The following is a 23872-nucleotide window of genomic DNA, read 5'->3' as shown; positions in this document are numbered from 1 at the left end:
AAAGCAAAAATAAATCAATCTTGTTTTTAAATTAAAAGTATTGAACACCCAAGTGGAGGTAGTTTGTTTTCCATATCTCTAGTTTCATTATTTTTGTTTTCTATTTATTTATTTATTTCATTGTACGATCCAAAATTTATAAAAACCATCTTTGCCCAGTCAGTTAAGAAGGACATGAGCGCTACAAAGCGAGGAGCTACAGCCATACATGGCAGCAATCCACAGGTATATCCATGTGCTCCGTTCTAGCTGAATGCGCTACTAACATACCTGTAGTATCTCATTGAAAAAGTCGTTCGAGCTCGTATATATGATTCACTATATTGGAAAGAGCATTGCTTTGCACTGACAGGTCCGTAGTTTTACGCTGATACTAAAACTCTCTCTGTGGCTCACAATAGATGTTGTTCTTTGGCTCTATCACCATTCACACATGTCTGCAAATGTTTCTTCATACAGCTGAATCAATAATCGATAAAGCTATTGCATTGAAAGCCATTGGAGGAGTGACAGACCGGCAAACTCCTACACCGTTCATCAGTCTTGTTCTCAAACTTTTACAGCTTCAACCTGAAAAAGAAATCCTGATAGAATATCTTTTAGCTGAAGAATTCAAGTACATCGTCCATGTTTGCAACATTTGTAAGGAAGGCTGATTATCGACCAGATATTTGAGAGCGTTGGCGGCTTTCTATATCAGATTAACGTTCAGGTCTTTAGAGGTTTATGAGATCTTGGAGCCGTTGATGAAAGATTATCGCAAACTTCGTGTCGCACAGCCTGGTACGTCTTATTTCCTAGCCCTTTGGGTTATGATCGAATGTGACTGAGAATTATGCCAACTGTAGGATGCTATTCGTTGACATACTTTGATGAATTTATAGACGAACTTCTGACACAAGAACGAGTCTGCGATATCATTCTTCCCCGGCTGACACAAAGAAGTGTTTTAGAAGAGACTGAGGGTTTACCGCCCAGAAAAAGCTTGCTCGTATGTTTTGCTTTTTCAGCTATTAGATGTGCCACTCATGAGTTGCGCGGCAACAGGACGAAGAGTCTGAAGAAGAACATGAACGGGGTCGCTCTCGGTCGCGATCTCGTTCTCGCTCGGCATCTGTCTCCCCACCTCGTTACATTTCCCGCTCCCCTTCCAATTCCAGATCCCACTCCCTTTCAGCTACATCTTCACGCGATCGGTACATCTCTAGGTCGCCGTCGCCTGATGGATCAGAGTTGGCGGGTGAAGAAGGTGATACGAGAGATAGATATATTTCAAAAAGCCCGAGTATATCACCTGATCGAGTTCTGCTTATTGAAGAAGAGGATATTTTAGAAGGAGATGTATGATCTATTAGATTGTACATCGTCAATATATAAAAGTTGCTCTTGGTTGCACGGAACAGAACCAGACAATTCGACCAAACTAAAATGCATATAATATTACATTTTGTCCCGAAATACTCGCAGCTTTAACTTCCCTATCCACTCTCTCTATCTTCTGGGCAACCTCCAACCTTTTCCGCCCCCATTACTAGTGCTGTGTAGCTTGCTCTCCAAGTCTACAAGCTTACCACCTAACTTTTCGGCATTTGCGTCAATAGAATTTAATGCTCTCAGATGAGCTCCCAAAATAGCACTAAGTTGATTGATGGGATCATCTGGCATTTGCGAAGCCACATCGGCTGCTGAAAAAGAGGATGTTTCAGGTCCGCCCGCGCTCAAAGTAGAAGATGAAAGGTCAATAGAGGCGGAAGGAGTAGATAGTTTGTTAACTTGTTCAATCATTTGGGAGAGGTTACGCGAAATGTCGTCAAGTTGTCTGTTAAGATCTTCGGCTAAGGAATAGCTATTCTCCTTGTCAGTTTTGCTGCAGATAAATAACAGATATCGTACGCTTTCTCTCTCTCCAAATCAGCCGGTACCTTTGCCGCCAATGGTCTTGTCTTGTCATTTGACATCTTACTATACTCTTTTTCGTACACATCTAAAGTACTTTCTAGCTGCTGCTGTTGCGCTTCAAAGTAGTTGAGAGGCTCGTCTACGGCAGCTTGGGTTTGTTGTGCCTCAAAAACTTGTTGCCTAAGAGCAGTAATCTGCCAATCATCAGCTTCAGCTCTTGTGCTATGAGATTTGATCTACCTGATTACCATTTCTGACAAGGATTTTATCCCACTCCCGAATTTCGCCAGCTTGCCTTTCAAACTCTTCGACTTGTTCCTCCAAATCTTTGTTCCACCCTTCTACGATATCCTCTAACGTTTTTCCTTTCAGGAGATTGGGCGTAGGTTCAGTCGATTTGTCTTTCGTGGCTGCCGCAGCAGTTTCTGCAACTGGCGTCGAAGTTGAACCAGCTCCAGCTAACGAGCTTCCTATTGCAGGAGTGGAAGTAGCAGGCTTGGCAGTCTCTGAGGACATTGAGCCAAACAATCCGCCAGTAGAAACAGCTAGTGAAGAAGTCTTCTCTTTTTCATCATTTACCTTGGTTCCAAATGAGCCAAAACTGAACCCGCTAGCTGGCTTTGGTGCCTCAGCAGTCTTGTCATTCTTTTTCTCACCACCACTGAGGCCACCAAAACTAAAGCCACTAACCTTGGCTGACTCCGAGGGCGCAGGAGTAGCAGTTTTGGCACCGAAAGAGAATCCGCCAGTTGTTGGCTTAGAAGCTTCGGCAGGCTTAACCCCACCGATGCCAGCAAATAAACCCCCAGATGGTGTAGCAGATGCAGAAGAATCCGCTTTGGGAGCCTCAGCCGGTTTAGAGCCGAACAGACCACCACCCCCGCTTCCACCAAAGAGTCCACCGCCAGAAGGCTGAGTCGTTGAAGCGGCAGTACTTGGATCGGTAGGTTTGGTACCAAAGAGTCCTCCAGTGGTAGGTGCGGCAGTTGATGTAGCAGGCTTAGCCCCAAACAATCCGCTCCCTGTATTGGATTCAGCACTATTGTTAACAGCGGATACTCCTCCAAACAAGCTTGTTCCAGAGCTGGCAGGTGGAGCAGCGGCAGGCGTGGTCGATTGGCTGAATCCACCAAAAGCAGGTTTCGATGCAGGAGTTGATGATCCAGCAGCATTACTGGTGTTTGACCCGAAAGCACCGCTGCCGCCAAAAAGACCGCCCGAAGGAGCCGCTGATGGTGCCGATGAAGAATTGTTGGTGTTGCTGCCAAAACCGAAAGTTGAAGCTCCAATCGTGCCCATAGCAGAAGTAGAAGTATTGTTGGCAGCGTTGTTGCCAAAACCGCCGCTAGATTGAGCACCTCCTCCAAACAAGCCCCCGCTACTTGGGTTTGTCGACGACATGTTGGTTGCACCGCCAAACAATGAGCCTTCAGTGGCAGGCTGAGAAGCGTTATTTTTGTTGCCAAACAGTGAAGTTCCGCTGGCAGCAGGCGTAGAGCCAGATGCGGAGCCGACGGTAGATCCAGCCGCTAAATATCAATTAGAACCAAACCATCCATATATCCATATGTACATACACTTTGCACCGAAACCAGTAAAAGTGTTTCCACCTTTTGAATGAATGTCAGTCCTGATATAGCTTGCAAGATAGAGCTCACTGTTGCTGTCCCGCCCAAACCCTTGAAAGCCCGCTGAAGAAGATTCCAGTAAGCATTATCAATGATATGCTTTCAACTTACACATTATTATCAATTGAAAAAAAACTTTTATATTGTTAAAAGTATTAGTTAATAGATAAAAGTGAATGAATGGATACGCGCCTAATGGGACGAAAAAATAGCATGCCTAATTTGCCACAAATTGCCTTTCTTTCAGTGCACATTTGAATTACAATTTTAACAACAAAAATAATCCAGAAATATGTCTGCCATCGCTGTAAGTTTTAGTATATCATGAAAGATCTCTATCGAGAAGCCTTTGTACCATTGCTGACATGGCATCCTCAGCCTGTCAACCCAAAGCCTTTTCTTCAAGAACTGACTGGCAAAGTTGTCTATGCCCGATTAAAGTGGGGTCTGGAGTACAAGGGATTCCTAGTATCTACAGATGGATACATGAACTTACAGGTTCGTCCTTGCTTACTCTTTAGCTCGTTTCATGACGTGAAAGCGCGTGAGATGGATCTGGATGAGTATGAGGTGTTGACTTTTGGTATAGCTTGCCAATGCCGAAGAGATTGAGAATGGCAAATCAAATGGTGCCCTGGGAGAGGTCTTTATTAGGTGCAACAATGTCTTATACATAAGGTACGTCTTGGTTGTGTTGTTGGCAATGGATGCACGCTTATCATACGTTTCTGGAAATTCACGCTTGTGCGCTTTACTACTAAACAATGTTCAACTCGCTTGTATTGGAATTTGCAGAGAGTCAAAAGATACAAAGATGGAATAGGATTAGGACAGATCGTAGAGGATTGATTGAACTGTATGCACCCACAATCGACTTGTACCCAATGTTTGACCTGATCTTCACAGTAATTCCTCTTCCTGAATCCTTAATGAAGCATACAGAATTCATCGCATGCAATTTGGGGAATGAAATTGTAAACGTCATAATCATTAGTGCGATATTATTTGAGAGATCCATTTAGCCCAATGATAGATTGTTTTAGCTCTATGAGTTCTACTTCTTCGCAATGTGGACATCGGCAAGCATGTCAGCCAAACTGATATTTAATAAGCAATGGGACTTCGGCAAAAACTCGGAATCGCTCACTCATCGGCCTGTCCGTCAGAAGCCTCGGGCATTCTGGATTTGTTTTCGTCAGAAACACCTTTGTCCACACCATCATCAGGCTCTTCAGACTCTTCTTCCTCTATTTCAGACTCTTCTTCTCCTGATTCAGGCTCTTCCATATCATCCACTGAAAGTCACTGTCAACTGAGTTCTAACCAAATTTGAAATACTTACACTCGTCCAAAGCATCTTCATGGCCCCAAAGCTCCAAAGCTTTCTTGAGCTCTTCTACACAGTCATCATCCTCCGCAAATCTGTTTCCATTCAACTCAAGCAAGGTCAACTCTTTGAGGTGTTGGGTGACAGCCACACTCAAAATTTCAATAGAACGCTTGTCAATTTCTCCATATTGTAATTTGAGAGACTCAAGCCTAGGATTGGAGCCAAGTGAAAGGCTAACAGCAAGGGCAACACCTCCAGCCGTGCCGAGAAGACAGTCAGAAAGGTTAAGATGCTTGAGATTGGGCCATGAAGTGAGATGTTTGACGATGGCACGAGTGCCAGTTTTGGTGGCAGTATTGTCTTGCAAGTCAAGATGCTCTAGTTCTTTGCATTCAGACAAGCCTTCTGCAAGAGCCTGGATACCCTCCATTCGAATACCATTCTGAGGCATCTTTACCTCTCTCAGGTTCTTATGTTTACCAAACGCCTTAGCCCAATCGGGAGCAGAGCCATTCTCTAATCTGTTCCTACCACAGACAACAACTCTCAAGCTGGAATTTTTCCCCTCCTTTTCACACTTTTCCGCGTTTTCCAACAGTGCTTGGGCAACAACAGAACCGCCCCATGGACCAAGACCGTTATTATTGAGTTTGAAAACTTGAAGATAGGTGTTGGTTCGGAGGAATGGCACAAGTGCATCAGCACATCGACCACCGAACGCATTGTCAGAAAGATCCAGTTCTACGAGGGAAGTATGGTTAGAAAGGGCATTGCAGAGAGCAGAGAGAGCCTGTGGAATCTCGGAAATGAGTCGACCAGTAAAGATGTCGGCCAAGTCAACCACCTAGCAAGGCCGTTAGCTCAAATCCCAAGCCCACAAAGCGAGCCACTCACCTTTAAGCTAGTCTTATTATTCAAAACTTTCGCAATAGCCTCGCAAGCCTCAACGCCCAAAGAGTTACCACCGAAATGCACTTCTTCCACATCAGACATAGCCTCAAGCTCCGAGAGAAAAGGCTCAAGGTCTTCTTTGGTATTGGCCTTGAGGTTCTTTCCAAGAATTGAGAAAGCCTTGGACATGGTGCTGTACTTTTGAAAAAAAAATTATAATTATATCAGCAAAAAATCAAAGCCAAAAAGTAAAAAATTAAATAAAAAAAAGCAATGTAAAACATGAACTGCTACTATGTCCAAGCGTTTTGGCGGCGATGTCCGAAATGATTGGCTTGAAATTGTAATTATCTTCAATATATATAATAAAAAAATCATTTGAAGCACTTCTTTTTGCTTTTATCTTTTCACTTTGAACAGTATGTATGGCCACAAACTCAGAAAAGGCCGGCATTTTACTCATGAACAGTCAAGAAGGGAGCTATCGCCGGACATCTACCGAAACATGTAATCTTCCAGACCGCCAAGTTGTCCAGCAAAGCTCAAGGTTCGCTGTGGCTACCTCAAAACGTTTCAACATTGACTTTGCCAGCATATCGCTTGGTTGGCAAGGCTAGCAGCTTTATATCAGCATGAAGAGGGCAGAAGCTGTCGTTCCCATTGGATAGGTGGTCACCTCGGCCGTTTAACCTTGGTGCCAAATATTGGCCAAATATTGTTGAAGAATTATTTATAAATGATCCTTTCCCGTTTCATTCTCGCCCTGTTTCTCTTTGTCCTGCGCATGTCTTCGTTTGCATACGCTAATTATCCAGTATTGCGGAAGCGCTCTGCTATACGTATAGCAACTCTTAAGTATCTTGCGAGAAACGTTGTGGTACGAGTGATGAGTACAGTAGCAATTGGGCCTACAGAAATATAGGGAGAGAGGAAAAAGGATACGCATTGGATAAATGACAGCGGAACTACGTTCAAGAACCATAGACATCTCTCAAAATACCAGTAAGTGCTACACGTTTGGAACAGAGCGAATGCTGAAATAATGGTCAAGCGTGTGTGGGCTCTGGCAAAGAGGAGACTTGGAGCTGGCATAGCTTTCCGGGGTTTGAGACCTAAAAGGGAAAGCGGTCAATTCGCCCTCCCAAGAATCGTCTACCATTTGCAGACTGAGATATGTAGTGTTGCCTTGCAAGATTTAAAGATATTCCTCAAATTGATATGATAGCAAGTCAAATTTTGTAATGAATGCACTGTGGCTAAACAAGCGTAGGCGACCTCTCATAATCATCATGATCATTTATATACCCCAATCCTAACCAGCCTACTGCAACACTAACAATCAAAATGTTTTTCATCCTCTGCTTTGTTCCTTCCGCTCAATAATAGACACATTGTGTCTGGGTTACCTAACGACAGTAAAATGTTGGAATTAGATTGGTGAGAAGGCCGAGAGATTACGGTTGAAGGTGTAGGAAAAGTCAGGATAGTCTGCAGTGAGTTCACTCAGCATTGGTTTAGTCATTGTTATGCTGATCAGAATATAGTTTCATGTCAGCATTCGATAGCTAGGTACCCGTAGGACCACGATAGGTCTCTTTGGTCTTCTTGGGTATCTCAGGACCGCCTGCCTTCTGAGTCTGTAGGTCTTGTCTGGTTTTCTCTTTCAAATTTCCTTTATCATTGCTTTTGCTCATTGTAAATGAAAGATATGATTTGGTGGCGATACAAGCTACTGTACCATCAATCCGATATCCACATTGGCATCTCTCCTACCGTGGCCAATCCTAAAGCCCCTACTCAAGATGTATGTCCAGCGTTCAAAGACATTGGAGAAAATCTTGGACCTTTTACATAGAGTGTGATACCTATTGGAGCTAATTCACCTCGTGCTGTAATATCACCGCTTCACTTGGCGCGTGTTGATGTGATGAAGATATTTTCCGATACAGCTAGTCAATTCTCTTCCTCACCTTACTGAAACGAGTGATCTAATAATTAAACGTAGAAATGCCAACAAGCTATAGGTATCCATTGGGGAACGTTCAGGGTGGCGAATGAGACATTCACCGAACCACTTGAAAAGCTCAAAGCTGCTGTTGAGGAAGCGGAACTTGGCGCAAATTTTTTGCCGTATGCAAATTGGGTGAGAATCGCAATTAGGGGATATAATCTTATAAAGCCAGTGCTTTTGTATAGTCTATCCTTACACCTTGTCCATTGGTCATATCAATCGCGGCCAATAATCTGACTTGATGGCCCTTATCGCGAAGGAATTTAGAGCTTCGGCGAGATACTTGATATTGAAGTACACTCGTCTTGAAATTTGCGTCAAGGCTCTCAAAGTGGAATAGTTAGACAGTTGATACTATACATATATTTGAAGCTCAACTAGGGCCAATGCTAAGGCTAATGTTTCACTTATTCACTATGTATGTTCTGATTCTGCGACTAACATAAGCTAAAGCAAAAGAGTTGTTAACGACATACCCAAGGTTCGTCCTCTGCTGTATATTTTCTCGGTGGCCTTACATATGGTACAATCTTATCAGCCGCAGCGCGTACATTTTTTCGATCTACGCTTGCAAAATTAGCATCCTTCAGTCTACTTCACATGCAGACACATACCCAGTGGAAACACTATGCCAAGTTCAAAATTCCGGATATGAACTGATGGAGGGCTTTTCTTCAAGTCCAGAGTACCCTAAGAAGTGTCAGCTGGGGCGGGACAACAAGAAACTCGACCAATGACTCACCCAAGCTGCTGGGGAAAAATTATGGCTACCCATGTAGATCCATCCACCAACTTGATTGTCATCATTCTCTGATACTAGAAGTTTTCTTTTGCCTAAAGAAGTGGACTCTGATGAAGAGCCCAGAGATTGGTTCTCCGGATCGAAGATCGCCACAATTATCTGGGACATCATAATCAACTCATGTATATCATTAATGGATAGAGGTGATTGACTTACTTTTGAGTGCATGAGAATCCCTCCTCTTTTAGAGCTGGAATCATAAAAAAGATGTTTGGTATTGTTATTCCAACCTTTTCCAACAAACATTGTTCCTCCTCCATCTCTTTTCAGCACAGAATTGTCCACGGTCTTTAGTGATGGAAAAAGCACTTTAACGGGAGGCCATGTTTTGGGCTTAGAAGCACCAACAAGAGAATGAAGGGTTTTGCCAGAAGCAAAGGAGTAAAAGTCATTCAACCAGTTCTGGCTATACTGGCCGAGGGATGACCCTTGATATTCTAACGAGACTCGTTCATCGTCCTTAGGCTTCCAGCCCACATCCTTGAGTATTTGACCTAGTCTTCCCATCCCATACTTGGAAATACTCTCCACACCTTTCAATTGATCAGATATGCTTATCAAAGTTCTAAATTTGACTCTACTCCAATCATAACTTTTCAAATCTTCGAAATTATTATTTCCAGTGAATGGGAGTGTACTACCTCGAGCATGGCTATTGGAGAGATGACGAAGGGCAGCGCCTACTCTTATAAGGGCGAAGAGGGAACGAAATTGCAGAGGAAGATCATGCTCAGAGACATTATCTTGCAGCTCCCTTACAGGAGAAGGTAAGGGAAGAAAATCTTGGGTAAATACAGTCTACACAAGATGATCAGACACGATCATTTTTGAAAGGCACTACTGCACCCACATTTTCGATGCTGTCCCAATCATAGGCAACCATGTTTGCGGTTAAAACGCAAACTCGAAGACGCCCAGTCTTGTAAAAGATCTAAACGGGGCTGTCAAGATAATGAAGCACGTATGGAATGATAATATACCCAAAAAAACTTCATGTGCATAGTTCTATTTTAACGATTAGTACATTCGCCAGAAGGGTTGCTGATAAACTCACCCCCAATTGTCCTTCATAAACGGATAACACCAAACTTCTCCATTCCTTATACTTTCTACTTTGCCATTATAAAGATTCCGCTGATCGCGAGGCGGCGGACGTATGACTACAGTGGGAACTATTCCAGGATTCGGTAATATATTGGCAGCTTCAATCCATTGATCATCGATGCAAAAGGACGAGAGGATGATTAGCGATATTTCCGAATGCTACTCACAACGGCCGTCAGTCTGGAATGTTGAACGAAAAACAACACACTTACTTTGCCAATTACCTGCTGAGGAGTGAAAACAGGATCAGCTGAAGCAGGCACAAGCTTATTAGCAGTATGCCTCATTTCTCCATCCAAGTAATACTCCCCAGCAGCATCCCTGGGGAATTGACCTTCTCGTTGAAAGGGGTGTAGGATGGGGAGTTTCGAATTGTCGTCATTTGGATTCGTCCTCGGAATACTTGTGTGGGCTCTCAATTGATTTGAACTTGGGCCGCTCGCATTCGCTTGTAATAGTTTCGTGACAGCCATCTTGTCTTGATAAACGGTTCCCAATTCTCCATTCATAGCCTTTGATCGATCTGCCTGCCTCTTCAGCCTTTCTTTTTCTAGTTGGGCACGATTAAAGATTTCTCCCCCAACTCTTAGAATTGCAGGAGCTTCCTCCACTACGACTGAAGATGGTTCACCTTTCGATAATTTTCGCTTCTTGGAAGAAGTGCCCGAGACTAGAGAAGAGTCAACATTGGCGAGAGATGCTTCCATAGCCCTGAGGCACCAAGGCATAAGTGAGCGACAAACATTGGCGTATAAAATATACATACTCTGCTAACATCCGCCTTTCCTCTTCAGGCGTTTCTTCTCTCTTCGAATGCTTTGGTACACTTGCTTCAGCTTTTGACAAAGCAATGGCCCTTCTCAGTTGATCATCCTCTTCGTTTATAGGCACTAGGCGAGAAGAAGACGAGTTGTTACTGCTATCTTCCTGTCAAGGGATCAAGTTCTTTTTCAGTCTCTACAACGACTTACTCGCCGTCCTCACTCTCAAGAACTTCCCAAACGTCTTGCTCGTCACCCATTACTTCCTCTGGTCAAAATCAAATGCTTCGAAAATGATATCCTGGTGTAACTCAAAACTTGGTAATATTGCTTTTCTTGAAATTCATTTATCTAAACAATAATTTATGCGCGTCTTGTCTAATTAATGTCCCAAAATTTAAATACAAAACGAGAATTTTTGCGTAAAACCCAAATTCCGTTGCATTTTCCATTAACATGGATATAAGTTCCTGAATAGTATGACCCCTAGTTATAATCAGCAACGATGAAATAGAATGCAGTGCTGACATCTGATTCTCTTCCAAAACATCTCATGCATCATATATGAAGCTTTGTCAGCTAAGGTAGAGTCTGACCCGGCAGAGGTTTATATCCGCAAATCCACCAACTTGATTCTTGCCTTCTTCCGCCCATCTTGTATTTGACGAGTACATAGATTCCGTCTCGTGGGATTTGAACGATTGTGCGCATGCGTTTCCAATCCATGTGCGGATGCGAGGCGTAAGACAAAACATCGTCTCAGTTCTACCTTTGTTTCCAGATTTTCGAAGCCACGTTCTAGTTTAGTATTCTATCCGACTTTTCCTCTGCTTCAGGTTAGTTATGTCTGCGGAAAGACTGATCAGCCAATGAATTATAGCGGAAGACTTGTACATCAGAGTGATAGTTTCAGCGGAAAGGTCGACAATTGAGACGCAAGCCTATGTCTGGAACCGGAAATTCATCGATATAGGCCGCCATCATTAAATGAAGCTCATGATAAGGCAATATCTTTATTGCCATACGCCATCCTTGTTTTGTTTTGTCGGATACCAACAGTTATGCACTAACAACTCACCAATATCAATCTGCGAAAAGAGTAGATAGGCACATGTTTTCTTTTCTTCTTTGTTCATCAATTTGCACATAAGTCGCCCAATTCCGCTCCCTCTCAGCCTATAACTACACTTTTGATCAACACTCACTGACTGTATACCCCTTCTCTCGTATACCCTATATCTTCAACGACATGCCTGCCTTCGGAAGTCCTAATAATAAGAGTAATGAGGACGTTCGGGTGCTTGTAGCAAAGAAGCCCAAAAGGAAAAGAGGTGATTGGGCTTGCGATCGCTGTCGAAAACAAAAGCACAAGGCAAGTGAATCAGACAACATATCACAAATGGGTTGTTGACCTGTTATTGAAGTGTCTCGGTGGGAATCCGCATTCGAAAGAGTGTGGTGATTGTCACAAGTACAGGACCACCAAGAATTACAAGCACAAATGTACTTGGAGTCTTCCGCCAAAAGCCGCAGAGGCGGCCGCTGCTTCAGGTAATCAAGCTACCTCAAATGACATAGTACTAGAGCCAGTCAGTTCTCAACCTCTCACAACCTTTATTCCACTCAACGGAGGATTCAACATACCTTACGGTACCACTTTTAATGAGAGTGTTACTGTTTTAGAGCGCCAATCTTCACAAAATTGCAGTCTTTTTGATGACTATATAAGCAAACAAACCTATGCTAAGACGTCAGACGACAAAACCAAAGGCTTTACACTCGATGGTGGTTCTTGTATCAGTGAAGGTTTCACGCCCGATCCGGCATGCTTAACGGCGGAATCAGCTTTTCCGTTATTACCTTACAATATCCCAACGACTGTTCGCAGCACAGTATCACCACTTTTGGCCAGCGATGGCTCTTGTACCTCCGCCTCTTGCCAGCCACGTTTGGTACCTATAGAGAATCCTCTTCCACAGTCGTTCAAGATTTCCAATCCTGTGAATAATGTTTCAAGCTCGAGAAATACGGCCAGTTTTTTGTCAAGTGATTTAGATTCTCCGACGCTATACGCCCCCGAATCGACCCCAATGTTTCCTCTGGATTCACCTTTTGCTTTGATTGGAAGCCCACATGATAGGCTTCCTTCGCTGTTCAAGCCTGAGCTACCCCAATCGCCTTGTTATATTGGGACCAACAATCAGCCAGAAATCAATCCTTGGATCTACAACTCAGATATGTCAGTCTCGACATCAGCAGATTCTCTATATCTAGACCCTTTTTTATACAGCCCAGCCCTGCATCAGCCAAACAGTCATCAATTTTCTGTCACCGGAAATGAAATAAATGATGGAACCCCGCGATTCAAGAAAGACAACGAAATGATAATGTTTCTTGATCATCAGGAAAAAGACATGTTTGGGGAGACTCTCAACTTCAAAGCTATTGTGAACAATGAAGCCATTTTTGACTCTGCGGTTGAGCCCACAAGCTATAAACATCGACTTCGGACTGAGAATGAATTGAATGGCGCATACTTGTAATAGCAAGTTGTAAGGATAATGCGAGGGTGTTGATGTTCTTCAAAATTACGAAGACAGGATGCTGTCGTTGTTGTAATTGCGTTTAAAATCCTCTTGAGGCAAAGAATGGGTATCTACATAAAAGAAGTTTAATTTTAAAGACATTTGAGTTGATGGATATGTAAGAAGTTGCTTTCGTTTTTAGAATTGGCATGCATCATAGAATGTATTGAAATAATTAACACGTGTAATTATTTCGTTATCAGGAACTAATAATAATTACTGGAATGAAATGACATTTCAATCTTTTACTATCGACAGTTTCTTTTTCTTTTTGTAGATTTTACTCTATAATATCTGATCATGATAGATCCATCGCTATCTGCTTTCAACAACATACCGTCAGCCATATCAGCATCGCGCCCCACACCTCCAGATGTCCATCACCCAGTTTCTGTTCCTCCTGAACAGCGAAACCTTGTATCCTCAACGCCACGACACATTGAGCAAGAAGATCCGGGGCCTTCTAACTACGACTACACTGAAAATGCTCCCCAAGCTGATGTAGATGCCGTTGCGATAGCAAGGGAAAAACAACTACAGGGAGGTGGTCCTCCAGAAATGATGATTGGAAGCTGGACAAGTTGGGCAGGAAGCGACAACGGTAAAGCTGATAACTCATTCAAAATTATGAAGCCCGCTTACATGTATCTCGAAAACTCACAGACAATGGTACCTTTCCGTCATCAATCACTCGGCGCCGGGCGTCCATCGCATCGCGCCATTCCATGAGTTCGAATGCACGTCCTTCTGGCACTTTTCGGCGTCAAGGATCCTCACAATTTGATCTACTACAGTCGCCTGCATCTCAGGTACTTACTCTTGATGATGATGATGATGAACGCGGAATACCCAGACACCATGTTCCCCATAGAAAAGGGTCAAGGCGGCGGACCAGAAGAGACTCAAATGGTCAACCTGAAAGCTACTTTTCATTTCGAGGCTCAGAAGGACCACTGGATCATACACAGTCTCTGGGAGATCAACCTGCCGAGTTGCAAAGTCCAGCAATTAGAGTCTCAGCTCTGGGAAAAATTGCTTCTTTCATGAGATTAAACAGAGGTGATATTGAAAACGAGGAAACAAGACATCCACCTTACAACAGCAGACACTCATATTCTCGATCAAGATCGCGTCAAGGCTCTACAGATAATAGTTCCTATTTGTCACAACCATCCAGTGGTAGCTCCGGAAGTGATGATGGCTGGGGTTTTGGCGAAGAAGATGAAGATCTCAATTCTTATGGTGAAGGCGGCGAAGAAGGCTATACTTCATCATTAGCAGATGACACCTCTTTGCCGCCCCGATCACGACCAGGATCACCCAACATGCCTCTTGTTCCTTCTGGCACAGACGGTATATTTGGTGACCCGGGTGCCCGTCTATACAGCCTGGAAGAGCCTAGTGACTTTGCCAGTCTTTCAATATCTTCCCGGCAAACCATCCTTCTACCGGATGAAGACCTTTCAGTTCGTTTCACATGTTATAAAATAGATCCAGTCAGGACCATACTTTGGTGGAGTGGGTGTATATTGACTTTGGGTGTGCTTGGGCTTCTTGGGAAATGGATGCCAAGAATTTGGATCAAATTTGTTGGGAAAGAGACTGCATTCGATGAAGCAAAGGAAAACAGTTGTCTTATAGTTGAAGTTTGTTATGTCTTTACTTATTACAAACCATAACTGACTGGATGTAGACACCTTACGGTGACATTCACATCATTCCTATTCAGATAGTTCCGTATCCTTATCCTCTCTCAACGGTCTTTCCTCAATCTGTGCTTCCTACTGTTGCTTTACCCGATGTTTCCTGCGATCAGACCAATTCTAGTACCCCAGTCCAGTCAACTCATATTACCAATGGCAAATTAACATGTGGCTCGGGCGGTGCCAAAGACCTCATGCATGATATTGAGCCAGGAAAGATAGTTTGGGAGGAGACTACAGGCTTGTTAAAGATTACGGAATACCGTTATACCAAGTTTGCCCTAGATCCGACCACTGGTAGATGGGCAATGATAAGAGACTGGAGAGACCCAAAATGGACATCGAATGGGTCTGTTTCTCAGGGTTTGGATAGTTTCACGAGGGAGCAAAGGTTTGTTTTGATGGGCCAAAACATCATTGATATCGCCTCCAAATCAGTTTTGGGTTTGCTTATTGACGAGGTGAGTCGTGGCCAATCAATCTTTTTGTGCACTAACTGACGAGAGACTTGATAGATCCTTCACCCTTTCTACATATTCCAAATTGCTTCCATCATTCTCTGGTCTCTTGATAATTACTATTATTATGCCTTTGCTATCGCCCTCATTAGTGTCGCCAGTATCATGTCAACTCTAATTGAGACTAAACGCACTATCGAACGTATGCGGGCAATGTCAAAATTCCACTGCGACGTGAAAGTTCTGGTTGATGGGGAATGGGTTATGATGGACTGCTCAAAAATGGTACCAGGCGACATTTTTGATGCTTCTGACTCCAACCTGACTGTATTTCCTTGCGACGCTTTACTACTTTCTGGTGATGCCATCATCAACGAGTCCATGCTGACTGGTGAATCAGTTCCTGTAAGTAAGATCCCAGCTAAGGACGAGGTCCTTCGAAATCTGTCTCGCGAATTTAAGCAAGGATCATCGGAGATTGATTCTGATCTTGCAAAGCATTATTTATTTGCTGGAACAAAAATCATTCGAGTGCGTGCTGGCGCCAAACCAATGTGGGCACCGAAAAGTGAACAGCCTATAGCTTTGGCAATGGTCACTCGTACTGGATTCAACACCACCAAAGGCGCTTTGGTCAGGTCGATGCTTTTCCCAAAGCCAATGGGTTTCAAGTTTTACCGAGACTCTATGAACTTCATCGGCGTGCTTACTATCATTGCCGGTTTGGGTTTTGCCATCTCCGCTGTTCAATTTATTCGTATAGGTATTGCCTGGCATACTATCATGATCCGCGCGCTTGATTTGATCACCATCGTTGTCCCCCCCGCACTTCCCGCCACTCTTACTATTGGAACGACATTCGCTATCGAGCGGCTGAGAAAGAGTGGTATTTTCTGCATCTCGCCCAATCGTGTTAACGTTGGTGGCAAAATCAACGTTGTCTGCTTTGACAAAACTGGTACACTCACTGAAGACGGCCTAGACGTTCTTGGCGTGCGAACTATTGATAGACAAGACAAACGATTTTCTGAACTTCACTCTGATATCGCCGAGGTACCTGTAGAAGGTGGGCCAGATGACAAAACCCCGCTTCTTCATGCACTTGCAACATGCCATGCCCTCAAACTTATTGATGGCGAGGTCATTGGTGATCCTTTAGACATCAAGATGTTTGAATATACCCGTTGGACTCTGGATGAAGGACAATCGAGGCCTGTCACTAGAGGCAGTGTATCAGGAGGAACACGGCCACAAGCGTTGGTACAGACCGTTGTAAGACCGCCTGGTACAGATCGCTGGAGGGTGGAAGATGCATTAAAGCAAGGGGGCAAAGTAGGTCCAATAATTTTATCTTGTGCAAACCCTAACATTTGTTCAGCATGCACATTTCTTGGAATTGGGAGTCATTAGAACTTTTGATTTTGTGTCAGCTCTACGCAGAATGAGTGTAGTTGTCAAGCGTCTCAAATCATCAAGTATGGAAATTTATGTTAAGGGTGCCCCCGAGGTCATGGCAGACATCTGTGATCCTCTGTCGTGTAAGCATTCATTAATTCCTTTTACTCAAACTGCTGACCTTACCTTACCTTACCCAGTTCCTCTTGACTATGAAGACATGTTATCATACTACACTCGAAATGGTTTCCGTGTTATAGCCATTGCTGGCAAGAGTATGGGAGGTATGACTTGGCTTAAAGCTCAAAGGATGAGACGGTTTGTATATTTCATCCAAGCATGGTAAACATCAATCTAATAAATTGTCGATTATATCTACAGGGATGTGGCGGAGTCAGGCCTTCAATTCCTCGGATTCATTGTGTTTGAGAACAAGCTGAAACCTGCCACTGCACCGAACATCCACATTCTCAGAGCAGCTCACCTGGCTTGTCGCATGGTTACCGGCGACAATGTCCGAACAGCAATTAGTGTTGCTCGCGAATGCGGATTGGTTTCACACTCCGCGAGTGTATATATCCCCACTTTCATCCCTAATACAGGCGTAGCCGAAGATGCCAGGTTAGATTGGTCTAGTGTTGACGATGACAGTCTCAAGCTTGATGAATGGAGCCTGAAACCTTTAGCAAACCAAGAAGGTGTCGCAATGGATACAGCGGATGCTGAAATGCATGATTATCAACTGGCTTTGACAGGAGATATCTTTAAGTGGATACTGGAGTATGCCGAGTATGAAACTATGGAAAGAGTAAGTAACCGTGTATATTTGTCCCTGTTTGATCACTGAAGATACCCTTGTAGATGCTGGTCAAGGGTGTCATTTTTGCACGAATGTCGCCTGACGAAAAGGCTGAACTAGTTGAGCGTCTACAAGCTCTTGGTTATACTGTTGCATTTTGCGGAGATGGTGCAAATGATTGTGGGGCTCTCAAAGCTGCTGATGTTGGGGTCTCCTTATCTGAGGCCGAAGCATCTGTTGCAGCACCATTTACTAGTAGAATACCAGACATTAGCTGCATGGTAGAAATCATTAAAGAAGGAAGAGCTGCTTTGGTCACAAGTTTCAGCTGCTTCAAATATATGTAGGTTACACATCTCTTTAAGCGAACTCTTGCTGATGCTTGAGCGCAACAGGGCGTTGTATTCTATGATCCAATTTGTAACTGTTACTTTACTTTACTCTTTCGCATCTAGTCTTGGTGACTTTCAGTAAGCCACATTACTGCATTAAGAGCGTCAAAACTAACAGTTCATACAGGTTCCTTTACATCGATCTGTTTATTGTCATCCCGATCGCCGTAGCCAGTGAGCTCAGCTCTGCTCACTAATGACAGTGATGTCGCTGACCAACTCACTTCCACAGTGGGTCGGACACTACCATACCCTAAAATTCACCCCAAGCGGCCGACCGCAAGCTTGGTCTCGAGAAAGGTTTTAATTAGTATCATTGGACAGATTGTCATCAACGCATTATTTCAGGTGTTTGTCTTCCTCTGGGTAAGAAGGCAACCTTGGTAAGATTGGCTGTGATGTAATTGGAGAATTTGTCTGATGGTGCTTGTCAGGTACACAAAACCCGATACCAATATCGACAAACTTGAGACATTCAACTACGAAAACTCTGCCCTTTTCCTTGTCTCATGTTTCCAGTATATCCTTGTTGCTGGAGTATTCAGTGTTGGACCACCCTATCGAAAACCTCTCTATACTAATCGTAAGTATCCTGCTGCTGCAAACGTATTGCAAAACTGATCATATACCTTTCAGCGACTCTTGTTATTTGTCTATTAGTACTTGTTTCCTTCAGTACTTATGTTTTACTATCACCAGCCAACTCTATTGCTTTGATTCTCGACATTATTCACTTTAATTTCAGCTTCAAACTGCAGCTACTCATCATAGTGCTAGTCAACGTCGCAGCAAGTTCCGCATTCGAGAAATTTGGAGAGCGTCCAATTTCAAGATTGATTGTCAGTATGAAGAGATGGAAATGGCGAAGAGAGAGAAAAAGAGATTACAAGCCCCTGGAGCGATTAGACAATGGAGCTGCTTAAGAATACAACTGCAACCTGAAGTGTGTTGTTACATTGCCTTGCATTTGATCATCACAGTGTTTAGATCATCCAAGCATCTAACTAACTTTCTTTTTGGATGCATATACATCCGTCAATTGACCTGATACTGTCATGAAAAATACCAATAATTAAATTCCACGCTCTAAACCAAAAGGTCACAATAATGCAATCGGAGTTACATTATTGATTATTGGCTATATTCCCTGTCATAATTCTAAGGTTATGACAGATACATGCTATACATGTTGTGAATATAAAAGCAAGAACGAAATGAGTATTACGTTATCTTTATAACTTGTATTTCTTTCTTCAATCATTCATTTTCTGACACACCTGACGCGTCAAATATATTTGGTGGTCCAATCAACTATTTCATCAACTTTTCCAACTTTGTACGTTGTTCTTCTTCAATTTGTTTTCTCAGTCAATTTTACAATACGTTTGCAGGATATTTTGACATGCAATCAACGCCATCTCAAACACATCAAAGCATCTATCGAGAAACGGTGGTAGAACTATACAATAAGATTGGTCTTGATTATGTTGCTTGGATGGAGGACACTGCTGCTCAGGTAATTTCCAGAGACTTGAGCAATGGTTTTAGCGCTGAAACTCATCCAAGATATTTGAAAGATACACTCTTTGCGATATCTATGCTTTCACAGAAACCTTTGGTCCGCATGACGAGAACCCTTTTGTTCTCTTTGCAGAATGGTCTAATAGTGTGCTCCAGTCAAAAACTGACCCATACAGTTATTTCGAGTCTCAAAAGGTATCACAAGCAGCTAACCAGCGTATGAGGGATCCTCTAAGAGATCAAGTGTTACAGCGACACAAGCGCTCGAGGGTTAAGGGGCCTGCTGATGCGATGTTAAAAGCTCGTGTGAGTAAGTATCGTCTCTTTCAGTGAGCGAATTTATCATGAAAAACAGTCTGATTTCCTCTATAGAAGACCCTTATCCTGGATATTTGCGGCCTTGGGTAATCATACAAACTGCACAGATGATGCGAGAAACCATTAATATAGGTAAAGAGAAAATTGATTTACCTGAAGAATATCGTGAACTCGGCCCAGATGGAAAATACTCTTTTCTATCATTGGTGAGAAACCCCCTACCAAGGTCAAAGAAAGTCAATCAAGATGATGCCTTGTAATTAAAGCTTTGTGGTAACATTATATATAAACTGACAAATCCAGGAAACTGCATTTAGAATTCACAGATGAGAATGTGGCCATAGCGAAAGAGAAAACTAAATTGCTCAAAACTAAGATTGAACATCACATCAAAAGTACTACTTGTAGCATCTCTGAAAATCCAATATGGAGCAAATGGGAGAACCAGTCAAAGTCTACTGTCAACGTAAGTACAATTGCACTAACGAGGACGGATTGAGTTTATCATTCTGTTAGGCATTTCCTCAATTTATATCGGCGACTATCTCTCCAAAGGCGACTTCCATACAGATCGACGAGCAACCTGAAGAGTTTATCAATACTCAAAACTTTCAGAATACGGCCTCTGATATGAGTGCCCCAAGCCTTCCTAGTTCACGAAAACAAACAGAATTTTTTTTTACTCAAAGTCCCCTTATCAATTGTAATGATAGGTTTGTTGAAGATACGTTAGACTTGGGTATATCAGAGAAGACTAGTGAGTGTCTCACATGTTGTTAATCAATTGAAAAGATTGACAATGACCAAGATGGCGACCCACGTCCTCCTCTAACCCCTACCAGCACCCAAAAGGACTCGCTTTTCCGCTTAACTATAGAAAAGCTAGAAAAAGTACTAGTTACACCCCCTTCAACTATTGATAAACAGGAACAAATGCCATGGAAAGACGATGATCGGCAGCTCGGTAGGCGTCTCTTTACCCCTTACTAAGAACAAAATAACTAATCATATTAGACTCACCTTCTCTAGGTCCAAATGACATTAATCGTTTCTTTGCCCCTATCCGAAGCCTCTCATCACCCCTTGCACCTTTTATCAAGGACGTTTCCGATAGTGTCAACGCGGGCACGGAGATGCGCACTAATCAGACAGATTTGAGTTTATTAACTGATCCAAAACCGCTCAAAGACGCACGAAGAAGATATGACTTTCATGAAACGTATGAAACCCATCACAGAGAGTCTAGCCAAGCCGAGGAGGAATCCTTCGCATACGCTGCAATAAAGCAACCAAACGCTTCAAAGATATATCACAAAAGGGGCAAGTCTCGCTTTTTCATCAATCAAAAGCTGATATTGTTATCAGGATCATGGCAGGAAAGGGTCAGTCGAGCTGAGGACAATGTGTGTGGCTCGTAAATGAACACAGTTCAACCAATTTGGACCTAGCAGAAATGAGCAGAATTTGAGAGGATATAAGGAAGGACCTACTATTGATAGTTTTCCTAGAGAATCAATCTTGATAACTGTCTTCGTCTATTCCAGCTAGACAATTCTCACCCGAGCTAAACTTCGTCCCAAGACCTTCAGCCCAAAGCTCGAGAACCAATCCCGAATTCTTACAAGATGCCCTTGCTTAAAAGATGACTGATAACGAGCGGAAAAAGATATTTGAAGAAATTTTAGGCGAAAGAACAACGGTGCGTACAATGTTTATAATGGTTGGCCGATCATATAGCTAACATGAAACAGTCAAGATTCAATGACATTCTAAAAGCATCTTTGACGGAAGAGGTCACCGTGTATATTTAAATGTAGGATTACAATTATATCCTCCACATCAGTTATGTTACTCTTCAGTCAGTTATGGATCATATCATGTTTATATACTTAATGTTGCAAATAAAGAAAGCTTGATTGTTGATCCATAAATTAATACTTCGGGACTAATCACTGATTTTAGATGATGGTGGTGCTCATAGTACCACCATCTAATATCCACCAACAACTTTCATGTATTGTATACTAATCATCACAAATAGCGGGGTATACATAGTTACATATATGGCCTCAGAGACGCCGTATTAGCTATTATTGAAGAAGGATGATAATAATTCCTAAATAATATTCCTTGTACAAACATAAGCTAAACTCCAAAACATTACCACACAGTTCCCTTTTCCGCCGTATCATGGCTCTTCGCTCCAGGATACGACTCAACAGTTCCAACACTTTCTCTCCTACCTGAACCACCAGTTGTAATACTACCATTATCGCCTGATATAGGAGGACTGATCTTCTTCCCTTTCAACGCATCCAGCAATTTTGTACTTCGTTTCCAACCCTTGGTTTCATGAATTAAATAGCTGTGACCATCGTCGCTTGGGACTTGACGTCCTTTAGTTTTACTCTTGCTTTTGCCCTTGCTTTTTCCTGCTAATCTGAAGCCCGAGCCTGTACCTTCAGACCCTACGTTGTTTCTCGGATTTCGGGCCCATTTCTTGGATAAAGTATAGATCAACCACGCCAAGATGGCAGCACCAAATAGTGATGACAAAATGACGACAAAGTACAAAGCACCAGTCCATTTGGCATGGTAGGTTTGCGAAAGAGCTGCCAGCTGGGAAGGAGAGTACCGGCTTAGTGCTGCTTTCATTTCGCTGTCAGATGTTGATGGCAGAGATGATCCTGCCGCTGCATCCCCAGTAGCTTGAGTGGCGGCTGAAGGAGTTGATGGAACAGAAGCAGAACTATTCAAATGAGTTTCCAGTCAGACAAATATGTCGGGTAGCTTACCTGTTTTGCCAAAGGGAGGTTGACTGGATAAGGGCATAGTCAAATGCAAAACTGTGATTCCCAACGTTGGTCAGAGTGAGGGTATGCGGCATACCGTCGCTCAAATCAGTAGCCTGGAAGAGCAGCTTCTTATAGTCCACGCTATTTTGTTGTGCCGAGTATGTGCCAATGGTTTTGTTGTCGATAGAGGCGGAAAAAGAACCTTGGTCAGGCCCCGCTATACCATACGCCCAGATCTTGTTTCCTTACAAACGCACCACAATTAGCTTCCTTGCATATGTCGACCCCAAAAGAGACCTACCGATGAAAGACAATGTTGTGGAACTTCCCGGGCTGGTAGTCCAGCTAACGGAACTATTCCAAAACTCTCCAAGATGGGGCATCATAGCTGCCATTTGAGTCTCGCTAATGTACTCGTTCGAGCCGCCTGATCTCAACATATTCCAACCGGGAGAGAGAGAAAGTGCCAAGGTGGACCATTGTGAGTCGTCGATCGTATAATTTTTAGCCCTGGAAAACCTAGGTCAGCAAAGACTTGGGTTGCGCCTGTGAGGAATAATCGACTGACATGTTCGGTGTAGTAATCAGTTCCAAAGTTGTGAGGAGATTATAGAGCACAAGCAAACCAGAAATTACAGCCAGACCGATATACAGACAAGAGGCGAAAGTTGAAAGATGAGAAAACAAAGGAAGCGTTTTCTTCAATTTCCCCTACCGTAGCCTTCTTATGTTGATGACGATCTTCATGCACTGCGCCCACGATCAGTTGCTGGTGGTGGATAGGGATTTGGTTGCATGAACGGACAGAATGCTGTCCCTTTCGTAAAGCCATTCGTCTGCTTCTGTGTGTGTACTGTGATAAAGGGATTTTGAAAAGGACAGCGATTGTTTGGAATTACGATTGAATCGTTGGGATACTTGCTAGATCCATACGGACATGTCGATTGACGAGCCTTTGAGACGTTTGCGTCCACATGATTCGTCCTGTAATCTATCTATCTTTGAAGTGGTGCCCTTGGCTATACGACTTGTCGGATTTTTTATTTTTATTTTATAAAGAAACAAAAAGAAACAAAAAGAAACAAAAAGAAACAAAAACAAAGTCAGGAAAAAAAACATTGATTGTTTGTTTTTGGTGTTTGTCAATCATGTTGATGCTGTGCCTAATATTATTAAGCTTATCGGAATATTAAAAGTAGTAAAAAATGTTAAGAACATCGCTGTAGGCTTGAGTGCCTCACTGTAATTAAGAGTTTTCTTACTTAAGTTCTGGTAGAAACGCTTAAGGTGGAATACTGGAAAACTAGCACTGGTGGTGCATATGAAATGAAGTATCAAAGAGAAACTATTCTATCTACAATTTATCTATTCCATGTTGACGGGCAAGAGGCTAATATCCCCTTTGAGGATCAAATTATCCTATGTTGCACCTATAGCCCTTTCCACTTATCATACAACCAACGCTCTCAGCAATACTTGG

At 42.9% G+C, this 23872-nt stretch overlaps 10 protein-coding genes across 10 annotated transcripts; 6 read left to right on the top strand and 4 right to left on the bottom strand.

The window, feature by feature from the left end:
* Positions 1–174: 174 nt before the first annotated feature.
* On the top strand, positions 175–1347 carry L203_100208 (uncharacterized protein; the record flags this gene model as incomplete). The annotated part of the gene is made up of 6 exons (XM_066209670.1): positions 175–225; positions 277–352; positions 460–616; positions 668–783; positions 849–991; positions 1048–1347. The coding sequence occupies 6 exons, from the start codon at positions 175–177 to the stop codon at positions 1345–1347; spliced, it is 843 nt and encodes a 280-aa protein (XP_066065767.1).
* Positions 1348–1491: 144 nt separating this feature from the next.
* L203_100207 (uncharacterized protein) lies at positions 1492–3642 on the bottom strand (the record flags this gene model as incomplete). The annotated part of the gene is made up of 6 exons (XM_066209669.1): positions 1492–1846; positions 1894–2093; positions 2140–3428; positions 3477–3509; positions 3558–3590; positions 3639–3642. The coding sequence occupies 6 exons, from the start codon at positions 3640–3642 to the stop codon at positions 1492–1494; spliced, it is 1914 nt and encodes a 637-aa protein (XP_066065766.1).
* A 177-nt stretch (positions 3643–3819) lies between these two features.
* Positions 3820–4449, top strand: L203_100206 (small nuclear ribonucleoprotein F; the record flags this gene model as incomplete). The annotated part of the gene is made up of 5 exons (XM_066209668.1): positions 3820–3834; positions 3906–4025; positions 4117–4205; positions 4351–4383; positions 4434–4449. The coding sequence occupies 5 exons, from the start codon at positions 3820–3822 to the stop codon at positions 4447–4449; spliced, it is 273 nt and encodes a 90-aa protein (XP_066065765.1).
* Positions 4450–4581: 132 nt separating this feature from the next.
* L203_100205 (uncharacterized protein) lies at positions 4582–5937 on the bottom strand (the record flags this gene model as incomplete). The annotated part of the gene is made up of 4 exons (XM_066209667.1): positions 4582–4624; positions 4675–4822; positions 4870–5701; positions 5752–5937. 4 exons carry the CDS (start codon positions 5935–5937, stop codon positions 4582–4584), a joined length of 1209 nt encoding a protein of 402 aa, XP_066065764.1.
* Positions 5938–6701: 764 nt separating this feature from the next.
* On the top strand, positions 6702–7536 carry L203_100204 (uncharacterized protein; the record flags this gene model as incomplete). Its single annotated transcript, XM_066209666.1, has 6 exons — positions 6702–6750; positions 6800–6851; positions 7221–7241; positions 7293–7298; positions 7367–7387; positions 7455–7536. 6 exons carry the CDS (start codon positions 6702–6704, stop codon positions 7534–7536), a joined length of 231 nt encoding a protein of 76 aa, XP_066065763.1.
* A 630-nt stretch (positions 7537–8166) lies between these two features.
* L203_100203 (uncharacterized protein) lies at positions 8167–10686 on the bottom strand (the record flags this gene model as incomplete). Its single annotated transcript, XM_066209665.1, has 11 exons — positions 8167–8190; positions 8236–8321; positions 8374–8449; positions 8502–8660; positions 8718–9359; positions 9412–9492; positions 9542–9566; positions 9616–9824; positions 9878–10376; positions 10432–10584; positions 10637–10686. 11 exons carry the CDS (start codon positions 10684–10686, stop codon positions 8167–8169), a joined length of 2004 nt encoding a protein of 667 aa, XP_066065762.1.
* A 989-nt stretch (positions 10687–11675) lies between these two features.
* Positions 11676–12969, top strand: L203_100202 (uncharacterized protein; the record flags this gene model as incomplete). The annotated part of the gene is made up of 3 exons (XM_066209664.1): positions 11676–11802; positions 11851–11857; positions 11904–12969. The coding sequence occupies 3 exons, from the start codon at positions 11676–11678 to the stop codon at positions 12967–12969; spliced, it is 1200 nt and encodes a 399-aa protein (XP_066065761.1).
* Positions 12970–13311: 342 nt separating this feature from the next.
* On the top strand, positions 13312–18681 carry L203_100201 (uncharacterized protein; the record flags this gene model as incomplete). The annotated part of the gene is made up of 13 exons (XM_066209663.1): positions 13312–13612; positions 13675–14657; positions 14705–15175; positions 15230–16504; positions 16551–16710; positions 16768–16885; positions 16949–17375; positions 17429–17709; positions 17762–17836; positions 17886–17932; positions 17991–18141; positions 18193–18341; positions 18395–18681. The coding sequence occupies 13 exons, from the start codon at positions 13312–13314 to the stop codon at positions 18679–18681; spliced, it is 4725 nt and encodes a 1574-aa protein (XP_066065760.1).
* Positions 18682–19160: 479 nt separating this feature from the next.
* L203_100200 (uncharacterized protein) lies at positions 19161–21408 on the top strand (the record flags this gene model as incomplete). The annotated part of the gene is made up of 10 exons (XM_066209662.1): positions 19161–19274; positions 19325–19589; positions 19652–19853; positions 19901–20063; positions 20114–20354; positions 20406–20561; positions 20612–20917; positions 20963–20979; positions 21264–21296; positions 21349–21408. The coding sequence occupies 10 exons, from the start codon at positions 19161–19163 to the stop codon at positions 21406–21408; spliced, it is 1557 nt and encodes a 518-aa protein (XP_066065759.1).
* A 349-nt stretch (positions 21409–21757) lies between these two features.
* On the bottom strand, positions 21758–23224 carry L203_100199 (uncharacterized protein; the record flags this gene model as incomplete). The annotated part of the gene is made up of 5 exons (XM_066209661.1): positions 21758–22346; positions 22393–22636; positions 22694–22902; positions 22961–23103; positions 23153–23224. 5 exons carry the CDS (start codon positions 23222–23224, stop codon positions 21758–21760), a joined length of 1257 nt encoding a protein of 418 aa, XP_066065758.1.
* Positions 23225–23872: the final 648 nt, after the last annotated feature.

Source organism: Cryptococcus depauperatus, chromosome 1 (genome assembly GCF_001720195.1).
Source record: "Cryptococcus depauperatus CBS 7841 chromosome 1, complete sequence".
Lineage (NCBI taxonomy): Eukaryota > Fungi > Basidiomycota > Tremellomycetes > Tremellales > Cryptococcaceae > Cryptococcus > Cryptococcus depauperatus.
The sequence above is the reverse complement of the archived record's forward strand: the minus strand, read 5'-3'. Positions and strand labels throughout refer to the sequence as shown.